The 20,753-nt window shown below is 43.0% G+C and overlaps 1 protein-coding gene across 1 annotated transcript in view; it reads left to right on the forward strand.

The window, feature by feature from the left end:
• The window catches only part of LOC115098487 (cullin-associated NEDD8-dissociated protein 1-like), a 257,944-nt gene that overhangs the window by 138,908 nt on the left and 98,283 nt on the right, over positions 1 to 20,753 (forward strand). The window contains 1 exon segment of the mRNA XM_029615022.1: positions 2,904 to 3,049. Within this exon segment, the coding sequence (XP_029470882.1) occupies positions 2,904 to 3,049 (146 nt within the window).

A 20,753-nucleotide genomic window follows, 5' to 3' on the forward strand; every position in this document is an offset into this window, starting at 1 on the left:
ATAAGTCATGTCTACTTTAATGTATATCGGCTATAAGATAAATTAACACTTAAGTCTTGTCCTCTTTTGTTGCAATCTAATAGAGGTAAAGTACAATAAAAAATATACACACACACCATTCGAGTAAGCTGGTGTGTGTGTGGGAGTTCTTCAGACTGCATCATACAATTCCCTGGATTCTACTCTTCATTCCCTTTGTGGTATGCTTGTTTAAATAGCCATGTTTTTAAACTTTTTTGGAATGCTTTGGATGTCTCTTTGTGTTCTGATTTCTAAAGGCATTGTATTCCATATTATAGGTCCTGCCAGGGATAGGGCCCTATCCCTTACTTGAGTTAGTCTGGCTGTTTTTACTGAGGGAATAGTTAGTAGGGCTTTGTTTGCTGATTCTCAAGTTTCTATTAGGGACGTGTACGTGAAGGGCTGTGTAAATGTGTCAATTCATCGATGCATGTTGAGAGCATTTCTTCCAAGGGATAGATCCCCAAAGCTATGCTCCTTCTGCAATAACTGCATTAATAATACCACTCTACAGTACACCGAATATTGGTATTACTAGGGCCACATGGCAGCAGCAATTCATGTAGTACCACAGACCCAACTGCACAATAGTCAGAAACATTGAGGATTGAAAACATCAATGGTTGCAATATTGGCAACTTATGTCTGTCAGGGTGGTGGTAACACAGTCCATGATTAGACATAGCATGGTGGATAACTCCGTCATATTCACCAAGGGTGCCCCCCTCTACATTCCTACTCATCAGTTAATCCTCCCAACAAATGCATCCACTTGCGGATGGGGAGCCCATCTCCTCCATTACCAAACAAAATGACTGTGGAAACCGAAAGCAAAAAACCTTTAAGATCAATCTACTGGAGCTCATAGCATAAAGAATGCTCTTCATATTTTTGCCATATACTACAGGGAAAGTATATAATGATCCCCATGGACAATCAGCCATGTTTACATAAACAAGCAAGGACAGTCTGGTTCCTGGATGTTTATGCAAGGAAGCAGTCAACGTTTTAGAATGGGTAGAGACACATTCTATCACCCTTGAAGCAACTTAACTTTCAGGGATAGTGAACACAGAGCTGACAGACTCAGCAGAATCTTCCATACTCACAAATGGCCCTCAGTCAGCAGATGGCAGACAAATTGTTTCTCAAATGGGGCCTACCATGGATAGACCTGTTTCACATCTGAGTGCACCAGGAAAGTGAACAAATTTTGTTCCATTCTTCCAAGCCCATTCAGGGAAGCTCAAGACGCATTCTTCCTCTCTTGGTCCAGAGGCCTGGTGTATGTTTATCCCCCAATTCCCTCTGATTGCAAGAACAATCCAGAAGTGCATACATGACAAGATGAGGATGCTCCTAATTGTAACAGCGTGGCCGAGACAATTTTAGTATGCCTACTAATTCAGATTTCAGTTCAGGCCCTAATATCCGTAGGAACACCACAGGTTTATTAACACAGAGGATGGAACTCTTGCATCCGCTGCTTTCTTCTCTCAATCTGACGACATGGATGTTGAATGGAAAGTACTAGAAAAATTCAATTTAACGACATTCTATTGAAGACATGCATGTTTCTGCCAGAAAACATTCCACCCGCAGAAACTATGTATTCAAATGGTATACTGCTAACAACATTGACCCTTTCTCCTATACTCCTGAAACCTTGTTGCTATATCTTTACATGTTATCACAGTCTAGTCTAGCTACTTCTTCCATAAGAGTGCACCTCAGTGGTATTGCAGCATATCACAGGATTGGAAACGGACCAATCATTTCCACCCATCCACTTGTTTCCCGTTTCATGAAAAGTCTCCTATGAATACAACTTCCCATTTAAAAAAAACAAAAAAATCCCTCTTAGTATCTTGAGATGTTAATGTAGTCTTGGAAAGACTTCTGACTTCCCCTTTTAAACCAATGGATTCCTTTTCTTTGAAGTATCCAACATGGAAGGTTTTATTTCTGGTGGCAAAGACCTCAAACTAGAAGTTGAATTTCAAGCTTTAGTCCATTTTTCAACTACTTCACAGTTTTTTCATGACAGGTTTGTACATTGTACTCAAGCAATATTTTTGCCAAAGATAGTATCTGCTTTCCCACCTAAATCAATCAATCTACCAGCCTTTTTCCCCAAACCTCACAGCAATGAAAGGGAAAAGACACTACACCCATTGGACTGCAACGAGCCGTAGCATATTACAAATTCCCAACTCAGTCTCATAGACACCCACCCCCCAACTGTTTGTCTTGTATTATCCAAATGCCTTGAACGTCAGTAACGAAAACAACTTTATGTAATTGGATAACTCAATGTATTCGGTTCTGCTATAAAGCAAACTTTTCATAACTTACAGGACCAGTAAAAGCACATCAAGTGCAAGCAACAGTTTCTTCAATTGCCCAGCTCCATAAGGTTCCAATTGAGGACATTGCAAAGCAGCAATATGGTTGTCTTTTTCACACCTTCACATCCCACTATTCTGAGGACCAGCTATCAGCCTCCAAGGCTTTGGTGGGCACAGCAGTGCGAAATCACTTGGCAAACAGTTAAAGGGCAGTCCATGAGGAGTCTGGGGTGCCAAAAAAAAGGGAAAGGAATGACAGCTAGAAGCACATGACTTCACAGTAACCCTAAGCTTGGGACGCCCAGAAAGCAGGGCTAATTCAGCTTATAGACAGAAAAATGTTTGCTTACCGTAAACGATGTTTTCTGTAGATAGGATCCCTCTGGAACCAGTACTCCCCTCTTCATCCTCTCTGGTCCCTTTTTTAATGCATTGTTACTGTCCTCATTTTGGAATGTATATCATAAGGCTTTTGGAAAGAGTTGTAGAACCAACACTGTAATTATTTCCATTGTAATATAAATTATTTTTCAGATGTCCCAAAGAAGTCTATCCTCATGTATCTACCATTATAAACATTTGTCTAAAGTATTTAACTTATGATCCCAATTACAATTATGATGATGAAGATGATGATGAAAATGCCATGGATGCTGATGTTGGAGATGATGATGATCAAGGTATACTCTCTTTCTATTTGAATAGTGGATAGATATCAAAGAGCTCAATCCTAAATGAATAGGCATGGGTAGTTTAAAATAGTCTGAATTAGCCTTATCTAATAATTCTGTTAAAAAAAAAAGTTTGTAGATTAGTTTGTTTGGTAAAAGCATTTGTTGATTATTGTGAATATCGAGCTCGGGGCCGAAGACATTTAAACACCTGATTACTCATGAAATAGTTTTGAGTAAATGTTTAAAGGTTAAGGTTAAAATCAAGAGATTGGTGTTTGCATCAATAATACATTTTTGGTAATACACTTTTTCATTTGCATTTTTATTAAAAATATTTGCGCGCATCCCCACCTTTTTGCCCAGTGCCCAACTGAGCCATAATTTACCACATGCAATTGTACCTTTTGACTTAATTTCATCTTCATAAGCTAAAGCCTTCTTTCCATAGAAAAATTTCATTTCACAGCAGGCAAATATGCTGTTTTCATTTGGCCTTTAAATAGTTTAACATTTAGAAGTGACTTTGCTTGTAAATTTGCTCTTGGAAACTAATGTTGGATTTACTTTTCCTATTCTGGTCTTTGGGGGGGGGGGAATATTGACACGTGTCAATATCCCCCCCCCCCAATCCAATACAGGGGTTAGCGTGTCTAAAACAGTGTAGCTAATAGTACTCTTCATATGGAAAGTCATATAGATGAGGCTATTAGCTAATCCCTGAGATCCCAAAAAAGTTTCCCTGCGGCCAAGTGTGCCCTTGCACCACAGCAAATTTAATGCCAGCCCAGGGCTGGCGTTAAGGTATACCACACTCAAGGGCGCATTTGAAAAAAAAGTAAAATACTACTTTCTTTGATTCCTCCTAATAGTATCATAGCAATACTTAGTAGGAAGAGCCAAATAAAGCAATGACTTATTTAAAAAAAAAAAAAAAAAAAAGTCTTTGGAAAAAAAAAATCTGCACGTCTAATACATACGCATTTCTTGTGCGTGTATATGCCTGTAGCAGGAGAAAACGGACGCTCATAGATTGTGTTCATTTTCCCAACCCACTTGATAGCCACCTCTCCTGTGGGCCCAATGCCTCGAAGGCACTAAGGATGTAAATTTATCCCTAGCGCCTCCTTTTAGTGTGACCCCCTCATTTAATATTCACGCATCCAGGAGAAATGGCTGGGCTCGCCTTAGGAAAGCGGGCACACAGCACTATCCGCCCATTTTCTGCACACATTTATTGGATTGGCCTGATTAATGTGCAGCTCTTTTATACAAGAGAAATTACAGCATTACTGTTGCTATGTGCTTTTCTAACTATATATATTTTCCCATTGATGAACAGACTGAATTAGCCATTATATGTGGGTGACAGCGGGTGGCACTGAATGGACCTCGCTCTACTGAGTTATGTATAGGAATTCCTGCTTGAGCATTGCCTAACAAGCCTCTTCAGTCTCTTCATCCTCGCACCAGCACATATGTTTACTTATCTCTTGTCTATTCAGTCATATTTTTCAAATTTTCTTCTATTCTTTTTTTAGACATTTTTTTCATAGTGCTGCTTTTAAGGATAGATTTTTTTTTTCCCTTTTTCTTTTGACTAAAAAAACCCCACAATAGTGGGTTTAGAACTAATCCTCTTTTCTTTTTTTCAACTGCCCTTTGGTTTTTTTCACAGCTTTCTTATTTACAACTGAAGTCTTTCTGTTTGAAGTTGTTTCTTCGGCTAAAGTTCAGTTCATCCTCTGTGAGCCCATTGTGGAATTTAGATTGGCCTCCAGCTCCAGAAATTTGGGAGCTGTAGAAGCATCCGGGCCTACACATGGAAAATGCACTTGATGTCTGTCATAGAAATTCTGGCACACACTGATGAGAACAACGGTTGACAGATCCTATAATTTTGTAGATCTGGCCAGAAAGGCCAATCCAGTTTCAAGTTTGTACAGCAGTCTGCCAGTGGGCCATTGCACATTCTGGCCGGCAGGCTGATGCTCACCCAACACAGGCTTCCAGCTAATGCATGGCCGATGTAGGCTTCCGGCCTGTCTCAGCCAACTTGCTGATACGGCAGAAATTAACCCTGGCCATGCCATTACAAATGCAGAACTGCACTATTGATTCAGTTTCTACTGGCTGGCACTGCTGATGCAATGTATGTGCCATAATGTAATGGATAATGCCAATGGATAAGTTCATGGAAGAGGAGTCCATTAACTGCTATTAATCAAGTTGGTCTTAGAGAATAGCCACTGCTATTACTGGCATCAGTAGTCTGGGATCTACTTAGTGTTTGGGTACTTGCCAGGTACTTGTAGCCTGGATTGGCCACTGTTGGAAACAGGATGCTGGACTTGATGGACCCTTGGTCTGACCCAGTATGGCAATTTCTAATGTTTTTATGTTCTTATATTCATAGTGGCTTATGGTGAGGATACTTATGTCCAGGAGGAAGTTTTGGTGTTCTTTTTCCCTGTATGTTTGATTAGATTGTAAGCTCTGAAGACCAGGGACTGTTTCTTATGTGGCGTTTGTACAGCATTGCATATGTCAAGTAGCTCTATAGAAATGTTAAGTGGTGATGGTAGTAGGTACATAATCCTGAACTCTGCCAAATGTTTCACCTCCACAGTAATTGCTTGCAGTAAACACTGCTCAGAGGTTGTCGACCAGGATTCTATCCTCTGAGGTAACTAATCCCTTGCCTTATTTTTCAAGTCCTGAGTTAGTATTCCAGTGCTTCTCAACTTGCCTCTGCGAGAAGAATATCCCTACACAAAATATTCTGACTAAATGTCTCAGGGCAAAGGTCCTGTAGCAAAAGCTTTGACTCTCCACTACTATCTGAAAACAGATAAGCCAGCAGACACTCCAGATTATAATAGCCTATGCAAATTACAACTAGAAATCTGGAAAAGCCCTATTCCATAAATCCCAGTTATTGTGGAATTGTATCTATTTCTTGGAGTTCAGAACTTCATGAAGTGTTCAATCATTTAAAAAAAAAAAAAAAAGAAAACCATATTTATTTACTCTTTATTGCTTTTCAAAATTAAAACAAATATATTTTGTCATAAGGAAATTTAAGTGCCTTATTGAAATAAAAGAAAATTCAACATAAATATATTGACATTCTCAATACAGGAAACATTTCAAGTTATTTATATTGTGCACATTATCATTATAGAGGAAATATAATGGAGGGCGTAAAGAAATACAGAGGAGTTAGAACTTAAGGGAAAATACAGAACAGTTTGGTCTACCAAGAGTTACTTCATATTTAATTTTCCCACATTTGATGTACCAACTGTAATTGGATATCTAGCATTTAAGAAATCTCTCAGTTGTGGTATATCAAAATATAAGTAGACCCACGCCAACTCACTACACATTTACAAGGGTATTTCACAAAGCTTGCACCCATAGATAACACTTCGGGTTTCATCTGTAAAAAGGCTTTCCGCCGCAATTGGGTAGCCTTGGCAAGGTCAGGAAATATCCTTACCAAGTCTCCACAGAAAGGTACCCTTAAATTCTTATAATTGCGCATTATCAAATTTGTCTTCTGAGAGCAAAGTCACTAGAAGTATCTCTCTTCTTATGACCTCTATTCCTGATGCTTCCAAGTACTGCGTCAGATTTGCCATGTTATCCAATACGTTAATTCTAGGAGTATTTTGCCTTTGAGATAGGTGTATGATCTTTTTTATCGCCGGGATTTTCTCCTGGGAGATTTTCAAAAAGTCTCCCAGGTATTTCTTTAACGTTACAAGGCTCAGTTCATCCTTAATCACCCGGAAAATTTAATATGCGAAGGTTCAAATGCCTAATCGAGTTTCAAGAAACTCCATTTTTCTCATCATTGCAAGCCTTTCCCTAGAAAAGGCTGCAGAAACTTCTTTTAATTCTTTAACCTCCACTTCTATTCTTTGGATAACAGATCCTTGTTCTTGCAATATTTGTTGGTGGTCGTGAGCCACAATGTCAAGTTTAGCAGAAACCCCATGTAATTTAAAAGATTGCTCTTGTAATTTAATATCCATTCCAGCCGTAAGCTCCCAAAGGGAGTCTAATGTTACAACTGCTGGCTTTTCAATCCTGTGAGCGGTTAGACTCACCCCGCTGGCACCAGAAATCAAATCAATCCTCTCAGCTGCCTCTTCCTCATTTCTAATCTCTCCGACAGCCCCACTCAGCCTTTTCGGGGTTGAAGTCGTCGCTACCCCCGGAACTAACTCCTTCGCTCCATCCGACTGGTCGCACATCTTCAGAGTTTCCTCGGAAGTCTCCAGTAGCTCCAGGAGTCTCAGAGGAGGAAGCCAGCAGCAGTTGTCGTGGGTTTGGCAGGCTTAACGATATCTCTCCCGGCGAAAGGGGCTCTCCTCCAGCCGCTTCGCCCGTGGGAGCCACAGCCCGCCCCACAGAAGTCGCAAATTCCCGTATCAATCTCTGATCTGAAGGTAGGGTGGGTTCGGAAGGGAATACCCTCACCCTACCTTTTCTTTGTGAGACATTTTCCAAGAAATAAATCCGAAGAAATCAAAATCTGGTCAGAGCGTTTGGGAACAGCTGCCTCTCAGTTGGCCATCTTGGTTCCCCCCCCCCCCCCCCCCCCACAGGAATGCCATGTTTGAGTTTCCACCTTCTGATTCTATATGGTAGTAATGTATTTTAAAACTCCATATTTACTGCGTGGATATCATCCCATCAACTCTACATGGTCCAATGCTTCCACAGAAGCTGAAACTTTTTATTCAGCCCCAGAAGGTGTTGGAGCATACCCTCCACCTTTCCGTATACTATCTTCTCTGATATATCTCCAGATTTTTTATCACTGTGGCACTCAGTTGCTTCCATTGAAGCTCACAGTAGGGATAGATTGTGAGCCAGTAACTTTCAAGCTGATGTTCATGGCAGGTTAGCAGATGTTCTTGATCTGCAATTGCATCTCCTCTGAGAAACACTCTGGGAGATGGCTGCTCAGGTAAAATCTATACACACCTCGGCTCGCCTTGCTTTACTTTGGAAAGACCATCTTACTAGTATCAGCATATTCCTGCTCATGTTTGATAGCCAGAATGCAGTCAACCAGACACACATGACAACTCCTATGCCTGGACAGAGTTTTTGGTCACTGTACATAATTGTTCAGCTGTCACAGTCTAAGTGGATTCCAGTCCTGCCTGAAGAAGCGCAGTGATGTAATCAAAAGATTGCCAAGTTCATAAGCTAGCATCTGCGTATTATTTTCATTTCTCATGAATGCAACTATTCCTTATTTAGCCTTGAATCCAAATATCATTTCATGCAACTCCACCTAGAAGTGATGTTATTTCTCCACCATGGTAAATAGAATTCTTCCTCCTCATCCTGGGCAGCTATTCTACTCTCTGTTTTCCTGTTCCTAAGCATTCCAGGGGCCTGACACTCATACTGGATTTTAAATACTTAGGCATTTATCTACTCCCAGTGAAATTCAAAAGGCTTTCCCTCAGCATGATTCATCCCCTTCACCAGAAAAGGGAATGATGTGCGCTTTCAACTGAAAGGATACTTATGCACATTCCCATCTTTTTATTTATTTATTTAAAAGGCTTATATTCTACTGATCTACTTGCTTAGGTACATGTGATTTGGGTTGGCCACTGTTGGAAACAGGAGGCCCTTGGTCTGATCCAGTATGGCATCACATAATCAGAGGTACAGAATAGACAAAACATCCATAAGACATAAATACAAATTAAAAAAAATAATCAACACTGGGGATACATCAAAAAACTATCAGCAGCATTGCAAATCAATGCAGTAGAACCTTCATAGGTTAGGGCAGTGGTTCTCAACCTTTTTTCTGTCGGGATACACCTGACAGATGGTTCTCACATGCGTGACACACTGACCCATGATCGTCACGGGGCTAGATGTAAAAGTACAGTTTGCATCCACGGGAACCCCCCTGACCCACAATAATGGATGTAAAGCAGAATTATGACATTCCCCATACAATTCACCCTACAAAAAAGATATTCTGGTTCTGGTGTCATCTCAGTAACAGCAACTCAAACTCCTTCTACTTCCAGGCTCAATAGCCCTACTTATGAAAAGACAGCAGCTTACCACCAATGCATATCCTCTTGAGAAAACACAACAAATAAGACTGATAAAACTCTTACATGCTAGTAAAATATCTCATCTCGGTATCAGACACAGAACCGACCTAACATACTCCCAGGATCTGTAGTAATGCACATAAACTAATCCGCACACAGTTACACCTGTATTATGGAATACACTCAAACAGGAGCAACCCTATCTATGAAATGGCAACACTATAAATATTAAATCAGGCCCTAAAAACCACTACACCTCTTATTAGGTTATTAGGAAAACAGAGCTAGCAAGCAGCTATAGATCCCCACACAGAAATAATTGTAAAACTATACTAATAAGCAGAATAAATGTTTCTAAACAGCTATGAACAGAATAACATCCAACAATTAAAAACTCATAAAAACTATTAAAAATTCTCCAAACACCAATAAAATATTTCAAAAAAAGCAGACACATCACATAATAAATAATTAAAATGGCAGTCAATCAAGAAAAATAAACTTAAAAAGCCACCTTTACTTACCCCCTCCAGCAGCTCTCCTACTCCTCTTCCATGCAGGCCGTAGCACACAGCAGAAGCAGCAGTAGAGGCTAAGCTCTATACTCATGGTCCTCTTCCTTAATGCCCATGTCTCTCACACACACACACCATACCAATCATGCCCCCATGACCAGTTTCTGTCTCTCACACACCAATCATCTCCCAAACAGTCTTTGACTCACACACCAGTCACCTTCCTGAACAGTTTCTCTCATGCATACACACACACAGGCTTCCCACTCCCATGTTCTTTCAGATATACAGGCTTCTCACTCCCATGCTGTCTCACACACACCCAGGTTTCTCACTCTCATGCTCACTCTTCACATGCACAGGTTTCTCATTCCCATAATCACTTTCTTTCTCACACACACACACACCAGTCTCTCTCTCATTTCCATGCTCGCTCTCCACTGCACAGGCTTCTCATTTCCTGAATCACATTCTTTCTCTTACAATTCACACACACCAGTCTTTCTCTCACACACACACTGTCACCTTACCAACCAGTCTCTCTCTCTCATGCATGCACACACACACAGGCTTCCCACTCCCACGCTCTCTCTCTCACATAATCAGGCTTCTCCCTCCCATGCTGTGTCTCTCACACACCCAGATTTCTCACTCCCATGCTCACTCGCTTCTCATTCCCATAATCACTTTCTCTGTTACACACACACACACCAGTCTCTCTCTCATTTCCATACTCGCTCTCCATGTGCACAGGCTTCTCATTCCCTGAATCACATTCTTTCTCTTACAATTCACACACACCAGTCTCTTTCTCTCACACACACACTGTCACCTTACCAACCAGTCTCTCTCTCTCTCATGCATGCACACACACACAGTCTTCCCACTCCAATGCTGTCTCACATAATCAGGCTTCTCACTCCCATGCTTTCTTTCACACACATCCCCCCCCCCCAACAGCAGGCTTCTTATGCCCATGCTTTCTCACATACCCAGATTTCTCACTTCAATGCTTTTTCTCTCTCTCTCACACACATCAGTCACCTCCCTGACTAATGTCTCACACTCTCACATACACATCAGTCATCTCCTTGAGCAGTCACTTTCATTGTCTCTCACATATACACACACACAACAGCTCTCTGACCAGTTTCTCTCACTCACACACATGCTCTCAATCACACGCAGGCTGGCTGCTTCTTTCTCTCACTCACTTCCTCTTCCCCGCCCCTCCCCGAGCACAAATGGTAGCTGCAGCAGCCTCCTCCTCCAGCCCCCACAAGCCAAGAAAGAAGAATCCCATCGGCCGCGGGAGGCTCATGCTGCTCTCTCCTTTCCCGATTACCATCTGCTTCAATTGCTCGGGGGCCGATGCTGCTGCCAATGCTACTTTTCCACGCGGCATGGGCCGGCTCTTTCTCCTTCCCGCGCACCGCGTTTCACTTCCTGTTCCGGGTCACGGGGGGTGGGGGAGCAGGTGCGGGAAGAAGAAAAGGTCAGCCACAAGTGCCACAGCTTTTTTTTAGCACTGCTGCCGTTCCCACTGGGCTTGAACGTGCTGATAGCCCAGCGGCAACGGCAGCAGGGAAGAAAGAGCAGTGGGAGAGACCCCAAGGACGCAACACAGCAGCTGGTGCTTGGCGACACACTAGGGTGTCGCGACACACCGGTTGAGAACCGCTGGGTTAGGGAATGTCAAACTATTTATTAAAGGCTACAGAGAACGGGTGAGTATTTTAAAATCTTCCAAAGCAAAGAAGGTCAGTCTCAGCCCTAATCTCATCAGCTAGAACAAATATTCAGTTCCTAGACATAAAAGCTTAATTAACTTATAAGATGGTATCTCCAGAAGATTTTGGGAAGCCCAGCACGACAACTGCATGCGCTATTTTTGAATAGCGGACACTAGACATATTACAGAGTCTGATTATGAGATTTAAAGTCCAAGCACAACACCTTGAACTGGACATGATTGGCAAGAGGGAGTCAGTGTAATCTGGCCAAGACTGGTGAAATACAATCAATATTGAGGTACTAATTATAAGGCATGCTACTGAATTTTGAACTAATTGCAAAGATTTAAGAGATGACACGGGTAAGCCCAGGTACCTGGCCATCAATAAGATCTCCATTTTCTTATCGTTTAGGGCCAGCCTGTTCGAAGAGAGCCAGTTATTTATTTTCATCATGCAATCTGATAAATTGGCAAAGGCTGTAGTAGGTGTAGACATTATAGGGGAAAAGAATTGTATATAAGCAACTGGAATTTTTGCCAGAAGACGTGGTTAGTGCAGTTAGTATAGCTGTGTTTAAAAAAGGATTGGATAAGTTCTTGGAGGAGAAGTCCATTACCTGCTATTAATTAAGTTGACTTAGAAAATAGCCACTTCTTTTACTGGCAACATTAGCATGGAATTGACTTAGTTTTTGGGTACTTGCCAGGTTCTTATGGCCTGGATTGGCCACTGTTGGAAACAGGATGCTGGTCTTGATGGACCCTTGGTCTGACCCAGTATGGCATGTTCTTATGTTCTTATACATGCTGATCGATATTTCAAGCTTTCTCAGAACAGAGTGGTGACAGATTTTGAATAGCAGACAGATGATCTTTGAAGCATACCCATAGAAAGACTATGGGAATCAGAAGCAGCATCGCCTATCAGGGCACAAAGAGAGAGGTATGATGAGAACCAAGAAAGTACAATGGAAGTGATAAATAAGGATTCCTAAAGTCCCAATAGAATAGAGTGATCCAAGGTATCAAATGCAGAGGAAACATCCAAGAGCCGCATTAAGCTACCCCGCCCACTGGTAATGCCCCACCTTGTAACGGATTCTTTCCACTGTCTGCACAAAGCCTCCCCCACCTCACTTTTTCTGCAGTTGCGCTTTAGCCCTGTGGTAATAATGCACCTGTGATGCCACAGCATCCCAAGTCTCTCCATACCTGGATGACTGGCTAGTAAAGAAGCCGAGCCAACCCCACCCCAGATATAAGGGGGAGGCCACATCCATGGAGGTGATCCACTTCCAAAGCATGGGAGGGGGGGCAGAAGCTGGTTGCAGTGGGGCCAGTGAGTACAATTTAAGGGTTGGCCAGTCCACCCATCAGCCTCTTCTTTTGGCTATTTTTCAGTACCTGCTCCCCCATCACTTGGGCTTCCCAAGAGAGTTGTTCTTAGGCCACTTTTTCCTGTGTGGTAATTTTTCTGGCCATGGGCTTCCATGAGGCTCCCAATCTGGTCACTTCTGTGTTGGGCATGTCTTCTACTCCAGACCAGTGCTATGGACCTATGGCACTTGACAGCTTTTCAGGTTTGGCAGCCTTCTTATTTGATATGGACCTCAGGTAGGGGTTGGAACAGGTATTGCAGCAGATTTGGGCTGGTTTGGTGGCCTTAAGCTCACTTGTTCCAAGTAGCATTCAAGGACATTGAGGATACCCCATAGCATGTAGGCCTTTTAGTTGTATCCCCCTTTCAGAAGTCTTAGAAATTTTTCTAGGCCTTGATCTATACCCAGTAATTGGACTTGTGTTGTATTAGACTAGCTCTTAATTGAAGATCAATGATACTGATACTATTGTTTTAATTTTTCTGCTCTCTAAGCTCTTTAAAAGTAATAACAGCCAGTCTTCTTACCCCATGTCACTTTATTTTTATGTTATTGATAATATTATTATTGTACTTTTATTCCCGCTTTATTTTATTTCTATGTGATTTCACTGAAGTTTTTATTTTTCTGTTTTTAATTTTGCTTTGAAGTATTGTAAACCGCTTTGGTCGGCATTTATTGTTGGTAAAACGGTATATAAAACTATTAAATAAAATAAATTGTGTGTGGTCATGTAGGAGAATGGCAAGGCTCGGAGTGTATGTAGGCCAGTGAGAGCTCGGCCTTTGGTGTCCTGAGATGGGTGTAGCTTTGGTTCCTCTGGGAGGAGCAGTAGCGTATTGCCCAGACCTCCAGTGAGCCAGCCTCTGCCTTCCTCCCTCCTGCTTGTTTGCAAGAGGAAGTGGACTCTGCAAGCGAGGCGGATGGCACCTGTGCAGGTATTTTTGGTTGGGGCTTGCTTGTTGAGGTTGTGGCACCTCAAGCGTGCAGATCCTCTGCATCCTATCCCCCCACACACACTTGAGGGTGTCAGTCTGTTTTGTGCGGGAGGGGAGGATTGGACATGGCTGTGGCCATGCCAGTGTTCGCTTCACCAGAAGTCATTACACGCACGCACACACGCTACGGACCACCTCAGCAACATGCTCTGATGTTTCTAATGCAGTCAGCAGCACTCTTTCCCCTTCCCAAAACCGCGTGGGCACATCATGGCTCCTGAGCTATGCAGCCCTCTCCTGGCAAATGAAGAGTTGGCTACTGACCTTAATGATGCCATGTCACTGACTGGTTTCCTTTCTGTGAAATCTAGCACCTGCACACTGATTTTAAAAGTCCTGTTTGCTTGGTCTGTGCAATTATGAGATATAAAGTAATATATTTTATTTTTTATTTTATAAAATGTGTTTTTTATCTGGTGTATAGTATATAAAGAATCCTGTTGTCTTAGCTACAAAAGATCTGATAAGCTAAAAATAATTACCTGAAGGATCTACCCTATTACTAATTAAACTCCCTCTGAACTTGTGTTCTGCTTAAACTAAATTACTTCCTTCTGTTTCTCCCTGGACAAGCGGAGACAGACAGCCTCACAAGTGGGTGATGGCGCCAAAGCAGAAGAAAATCTCTCTCCTAGCCCAGAATGACTGAAGTCTTTCCAAGCATGTGTGGAAATTCCTGTGCTGCCATCGTTACATGAACTATCTCCATCTTTTTTTTTTTTTTTTTATCTCAGTACATAGATAAGAAAAGTTTTGCTCACCCTCTCTCCTTGCTCTTGCCGTTTTGTCAGGTGACTTTTTTGTTTCATTTTTATTTTTTCTTTATTTTGAGCCTTAAATTATATTTATAGCTAGTATATTTTCTGTCATTGTTCCAATAGAAATGTCAGAAAAATCTTCAAGAACTGATAAGAAACCATTTAAACTTTGTGTGGAATGCTGTTATAAGATGGCAAGTATAGATCTACACGACTTATACCTTAGATGTTTGGAGCTGGCACATGACTCCTTGTTGTGGCCCTTATGGAAGGATGTCACCATGTACCAAACTTTCCAAAATATGCACTTAAAATGGTGAATTTGGTGAAAAGGTGAAAGGTAGTTAATGTCGTCATTGTTTGATCTTATAGACAATGACTTTGGCAACAACAGATCAGCCTATATAAGAACATTTGCCATATTGGGTCAGACCAAAGGTCCATCACGCCCAAAATTCTGTTGCCAGCAGTGGCCAATCCAGGTCACAAGTACCTGGCAGGATCCCAAAAGGTAAATCAATTTCCCCAAGTCCACCTTAAGAATTGTTTATTTACTTTTCTTCCAGGAACTTGCCCAAAACATTTTAAAGTCCAGCTACACTAACAGCTTTCACCACATCCCCTGGCAGCAAATTCCATAGCTTAGTTATGCGTTGAATAAAAAAATATATATTTTCTCCTATTTGTTTTAAATGCACTACTTAGTAACTTCATTGCATGTCCCCTAGACTTTGGTTGTTTTCTCTTTCAAAAAATAGTTTGCTTTCACCCTTTCCATTCTGCTCATTGTATTATAGACCTCTATCATATCTCCCCTCAGCCATCTCTTTTCCAAGCTGAAGGGCCCTAACCTCTTTAGCCTTTCCTCACAGGGGATTCATTCCATCCCTTTTATCATTTTGGTCACCTTTCTCTGTACCTTTTCTAATTATGCTATTACATATGTATTTTGAGCTGCAATGACTAGAATTGCACACAATATTCAAGATGTAGTCTTACCATGGAGCAGTACAGAGGTAATATGATATTCTCTGTTTTATTCTCCATTCCATTCTTTTCCTAATAATTCTATTTGCTTTCTTGCCTGCTGCCACACACTGAGCATAGGATTTCAACATATTATCCACGATGATACATAGATCCTTTTCCTGGCTGGTGACTCCTAATGTGGAACCTTGATTGTGTAGCTATAATTTAGATTGCTATTCCCTATGTGCATCACTTTGCACTTATCTACATTAAATGTCATCTGCCATTTATGTTCCCAGTATTGCAGGGTCCTCTTGCAATTTCTTACAATCCTCTTCTTAATTAACTTTGAATACATTTGTGTCATCTACAAATTTGATCACCTTACTTGTTCCCATTTCAAGGTCATATGTTAAAAACAGTGGTCCTAGAACAGATCCTGGAGGTACTCCACTATTCACTTTTCTCCATTGAGAAAATTGACCATTTAACACTACTTTGTGTTTTCCATCTTTTAACCAGTTCCCAATCCACAATAAGACATTGCCTTTTGTCCCATGACTTTTTAATTTCCTCAGAAGTATTTCATGAGCTTCTTTGTCGAATGCTTTCTGGAAATCCAGATACATTATATCAGCCGGTTCTCCTAGGACAAGCAGGATGGTACTCCTCTCAGGAGTACCACAGGGATCTGCCCTGTCTGCGACACTCTTTAACATATACCTGTTACCGTTATGTCACCTGCTGGCTGGTCTGGGCATCACACATTATATGTACTCAGACTATATTCAATTAATACTACCCATCGACGACACAATTGAAAAAACATTAAACACAGCTAACATGTATCTAGATATCATTAAACAGCTACTAAACCAAATGGAGTTAGTAATTAATATAGAGAAAACAGAATTCCTACATTTTAGAACGCAAAAATATTGAGATCATTCAAAGCCCAATTACACTCAAAAACAACCAAAAAATAGAATTAGCAGATAAAGTACGGAACCTAGGTGTAATAATTGACACGGAACTAAGCTTAAAACATATATCTTTAAAAGTAAAGGAAGGATACGCCAAACTCATGGTGCTCAGAAGACTTAAACCACTTCTAACAACTGCCAACTTTCAATCAGTGCTACAAGTGTTGATTTTTGCAAGCACTGATTATTGTAACGCCCTGCTACTAGGTCTACCATACACCTCTCTAAGACCACTACAGATTCTACAAAACACAGCTGCTAGAATTTTGACCGGTAAAAGAGACCACATCACCGAAACCCTGGCTGAGTTACATTGGCTACCCATTGAGAAAAGGATACAGTACAAAACACTATGCACCATACATAAATTAATACATAACGAAAAAGCAGACTGGCTAAACACAGCCCTTCGCGTACATGTCCCTAACAGAAACCTGAGATCAGCCAGCAAAGCATTCCTAACTATTCCATCAATCAAAACCACAAGACTAACACAAGTAAGAGAGAGGGTGCTTTCCTTGGCAGGACCCTTACTATGGAACACCATGCCCTTGCAATTAAGATTACAAAGAGACAGCAAAATCTTTAGAAAAAACTTAAAAACCTGGCTCTTTAAACAAACTTATCAAAAAGAGAAGGAAGAATAGAACCCAGGCAAGTTCAAGGTACGAACAATTGAAAACCCACACACATCACCATAATCAGTGTGTAGTTTTATTTTTATTTTATTTTTTTGTTCATCACTAAAGGATAAAGTTACATTAATAAAGCTAGTCTTTATCTAAACTGATACAGAGAGAATTGGATATGATTTATCACACTTACCAAGTAATATTGTTTATACCTATGTTACCGAACCATTGTGGCACCTATGTAAATTGATATAGTTTAGCATCATTATTTTTGTGCCTTATTGTAAACCGTTGTGACTGTATCCTCTTAACGACTGTATAGAAAAGATTATAAATAAATGTGGGTGACCTCATCTGATGGAGCCTGGCACAGAAAACTTATGTCAAAGTTTCTAGGAACTTTGACTGGTACACTGAGCATGCCATTATCCATGCATCCACACAGGGTACCTCTTCAGTCTCTTCTTTTCCACGGAGCTGCTGTCTCGCGGTTGTGGAGCTCGTGCTCTTTTTCTCTCGGGAAAATGTTTTTTTTTGTGCCAGATCCCTCTCCATTACTTCTGGCTTTAGTAAGCTGGGGGTGCAGGAAGTTTTTACCTTTTGTACGGTCGATTCCCGGTAGCGGTGTCCTTCGGGGCCAACTATCATCAAAAGCTCACCAGCTACTTTTTCCGCATGGCGGCATAAGGTTTTCGTTGGTGGCCCCCAGCATTGGGGGGGGGGGGTCATTTTTGTGGCCAAATGACACCTAAGGGCCAGTGCACCCACATGGAGAAGATGAAGAAGCTGTTTTGGTCCAGGAAGTCTAAACCCTTGACACCGGCGTCAAGGGCATCAATACTGAAGGGGTGGGGGGTGGGGGGAACTGATGGACACTGATCCCTCTGTGTCCATCCCTCTGCCGGGGTCATTGGTGGAGAGTGGTGCCGGAAATCGACCTTAATCGGTCTCCTCTCGCTCGAGATCTAGATCATCTCCTCCTTCCTTGGCGCCGGGGAAAGACTGGGCTGAGCACCGTGGAAAACCTCAAACATCCCCACTGGTCTCAGTCCTCGCAAGGTGCTTGGCCCAGGCTGCTTTCAGCTCCTGCTGTGATGCCCTCGAAGTTACCCTGCTGCAAGGAGGTATCGCCCTCCATAGAGGGATTTCTGGCTACACCTCCTTCTGCTTGGTCTGTCCTGCCATTGGCAACTTTTGAGGAGGAGCTGGAACGCAAGGGTGCATTTGGTGGATGTTTGAGCCCTACGGGGCATCGAGCCACCAGTTCCTCCACCGGTGCCAGAGCCTGCACCTTCATTGTTGACACCACTGTTGGAGTGCCTCAACATTCTTCCTGGTGCTCTCCCCATGCAACCGGTGACAAGGCCATCGATGCTTCATCAGCCACTGTTGCTGCTTCCTCTTGATGCCATTCCCATTGTGGGTTCCTCAGAGGAGAAAGGGCCTGCGAGGCTGGGAGCACCATCAAGGACTGCTGTTCCACGACCAGTGTTGCCTGGTCTAATTCCAGGTCCATCGTGGCCCTCCGTGCCCAAACCGCTGGGCCTCTGAAAGCCCCCCACACACACACACATGTCCAGGTGATCTTCATCATGATGACGCCTTGTACAACCCGTGGGGGGATGATACCTCAGAGTCTTCCTCTGATGACTCTGGTGACCTTCCCTCAGACCCATCTCCTCCGGAGGACTTGTGCCGGTCCCCACCAGAATATTTAAACTTTTGTTGCTTCTGTGAGGTCCGTGGCCGAAGCCATTCTGTTTCAACTTCTTACAGAAGAGGATGCCAGGCACAAGATGCTGGAGGCTTTCCAGCTTGTGGATGCTCCTTCAGGAGGTAGTAGCTGTTCCTGTCCATGAGATTTTCAAGGAGTTGCTCCTTAGGATCTGGGAACACACCATCTCTGTGCCTCCGGTGAACAGGAAGGCTGATGCAATGTACCTAATCCAGCATGCTATGAGGTTTAAGAAGTGTCAACTCCCACACTAGTTGGTGGTGGTGGAATCCACCCTTAAAAAGCCAAGTACTCTCACACGCATACCTCTGCCCCTCTTGGTCAGAAACACAAGGCGCTGGATGTGCTGGGTAGGAAGGTGTTTCAGGGTGACATGTTGATTGCCCACATCACTTCCTACCACCTTTATATGATGCAATTTTTTCTGAACATCTAGAAGCAGATCCCAGGACCTGACTGAGCGCCTGCCCCAGCAGCAGCAGGACGGTTTCTCAGCAGTCGTCCAGTAGGATCTTGACTGTGGCAAGCATGAGGTGTGCTCCACCTGTGATGCATTTGAGACAGCAGCAAGGGTGGCGACTGTGGGAATTGGTGCCCATCAGATGGCCTGGCTTTGGGCCTTGGACCTCTGCCCATAGGTGTAGGAGAGGCTCTTGGACCTGCTGTGTACTGGTGAAAACCTCTTTGAAGATAAGATGAGGGATGCTGTGGCTCAGTTAAAGGATCATCATGAGACCCTTCAGCATCTCTCTGCCAGTACATCGGACCCGCCGTCCTCTGCCAGAAGGTCTTCACGTCAGGGCCCAAAGAGGTCCTTTTACCGCCAGAGGAAATACTACCATCCTGCTTCTTGTGCTGGTCCCTAGACAGCAGCGGGCCCCCAGGCCTCAACTGGCGCTCCAGGCAAGCCCTGCTAAGGGGCTTTGACTGGCTGTAAGAATGCATAATCTAACCACCCTTTCCCTTGATGCTCAACCCTCCAGACTGGGGCTGGCTGCAGTTCTTTCAGGACTGTTGGCCCAGAGTTGCCTCGGACCGGTGGGTTCTGTTCATCGTTCATCAAGGTTACTGGCTGAACTTCCTGGCTGTCCCTCTGGACTCTCCCCCGTGCCTCTCTGGGGGTCAGTCCTCACATCAGGAAATATTTTTGGAGGAGCTTGCTGCCCTCGTAATGGCCAGGGCCATCAAACCCGTCCCACTGGAACAGCGGGGGTGGGGGTTCTACTCCTGATATTTCCTAATTCCGAAGAGAGCAGGGGGACTCCGTCCTATCCTAGACTTGAGGGCCTTGAACAGGTTTCTAAAAAGAGAAAGATTCAAGATGGTTTCTTTGGACTCCCAGATCCCCCTCCTACAAAGAGGAGATTGGCTTTGCTCCCTTTACCTAAAAGATGCCTACACCCACATTGAGATATTCTATGTCACAGGAAGTATCTGTGGACGAGTGATACTTTCAGTACAGGATGTTGCCATTCGGCCTGGCATCAGCCCCATGCATCTTCACCAAGTGTCTTGCTCTACTGAGTGTGCAACTATGCAGCTGTTCCCCTACCTGGATGATTGGCTTGTCAGGAGCCCCACCCAGTGCAGTCCCTGCGTTTGACCATTCGGGTGTTAGAGTCCCTAGGGTTTATCATCAACTACCTGAAGTCCCATCTTGATCTGTCACCTCAGCTGAGCTTCAATGGCTCCTGGTTGGACACTGCTCAGGCCCAAGCATTTCTTCCCTGTGATCGGGCTCTTCAGTTGGTATCCATTGTGGGAATGGTCCGTCAAAGCCAGCAAATTTCGACATGCTGCATGTTGCGCCTCTTGAGACACATGGCCACGACCATCCATGTTACTCCCCTCACTTACATATGCACAGAGCTGAGTGGACCTTGTGGTCCCAGTGGTGGCAGGCCA

This window comes from Rhinatrema bivittatum, chromosome 9 (genome assembly GCF_901001135.1).
Source record: "Rhinatrema bivittatum chromosome 9, aRhiBiv1.1, whole genome shotgun sequence".
Taxonomy (NCBI): domain Eukaryota; kingdom Metazoa; phylum Chordata; class Amphibia; order Gymnophiona; family Rhinatrematidae; genus Rhinatrema; species Rhinatrema bivittatum.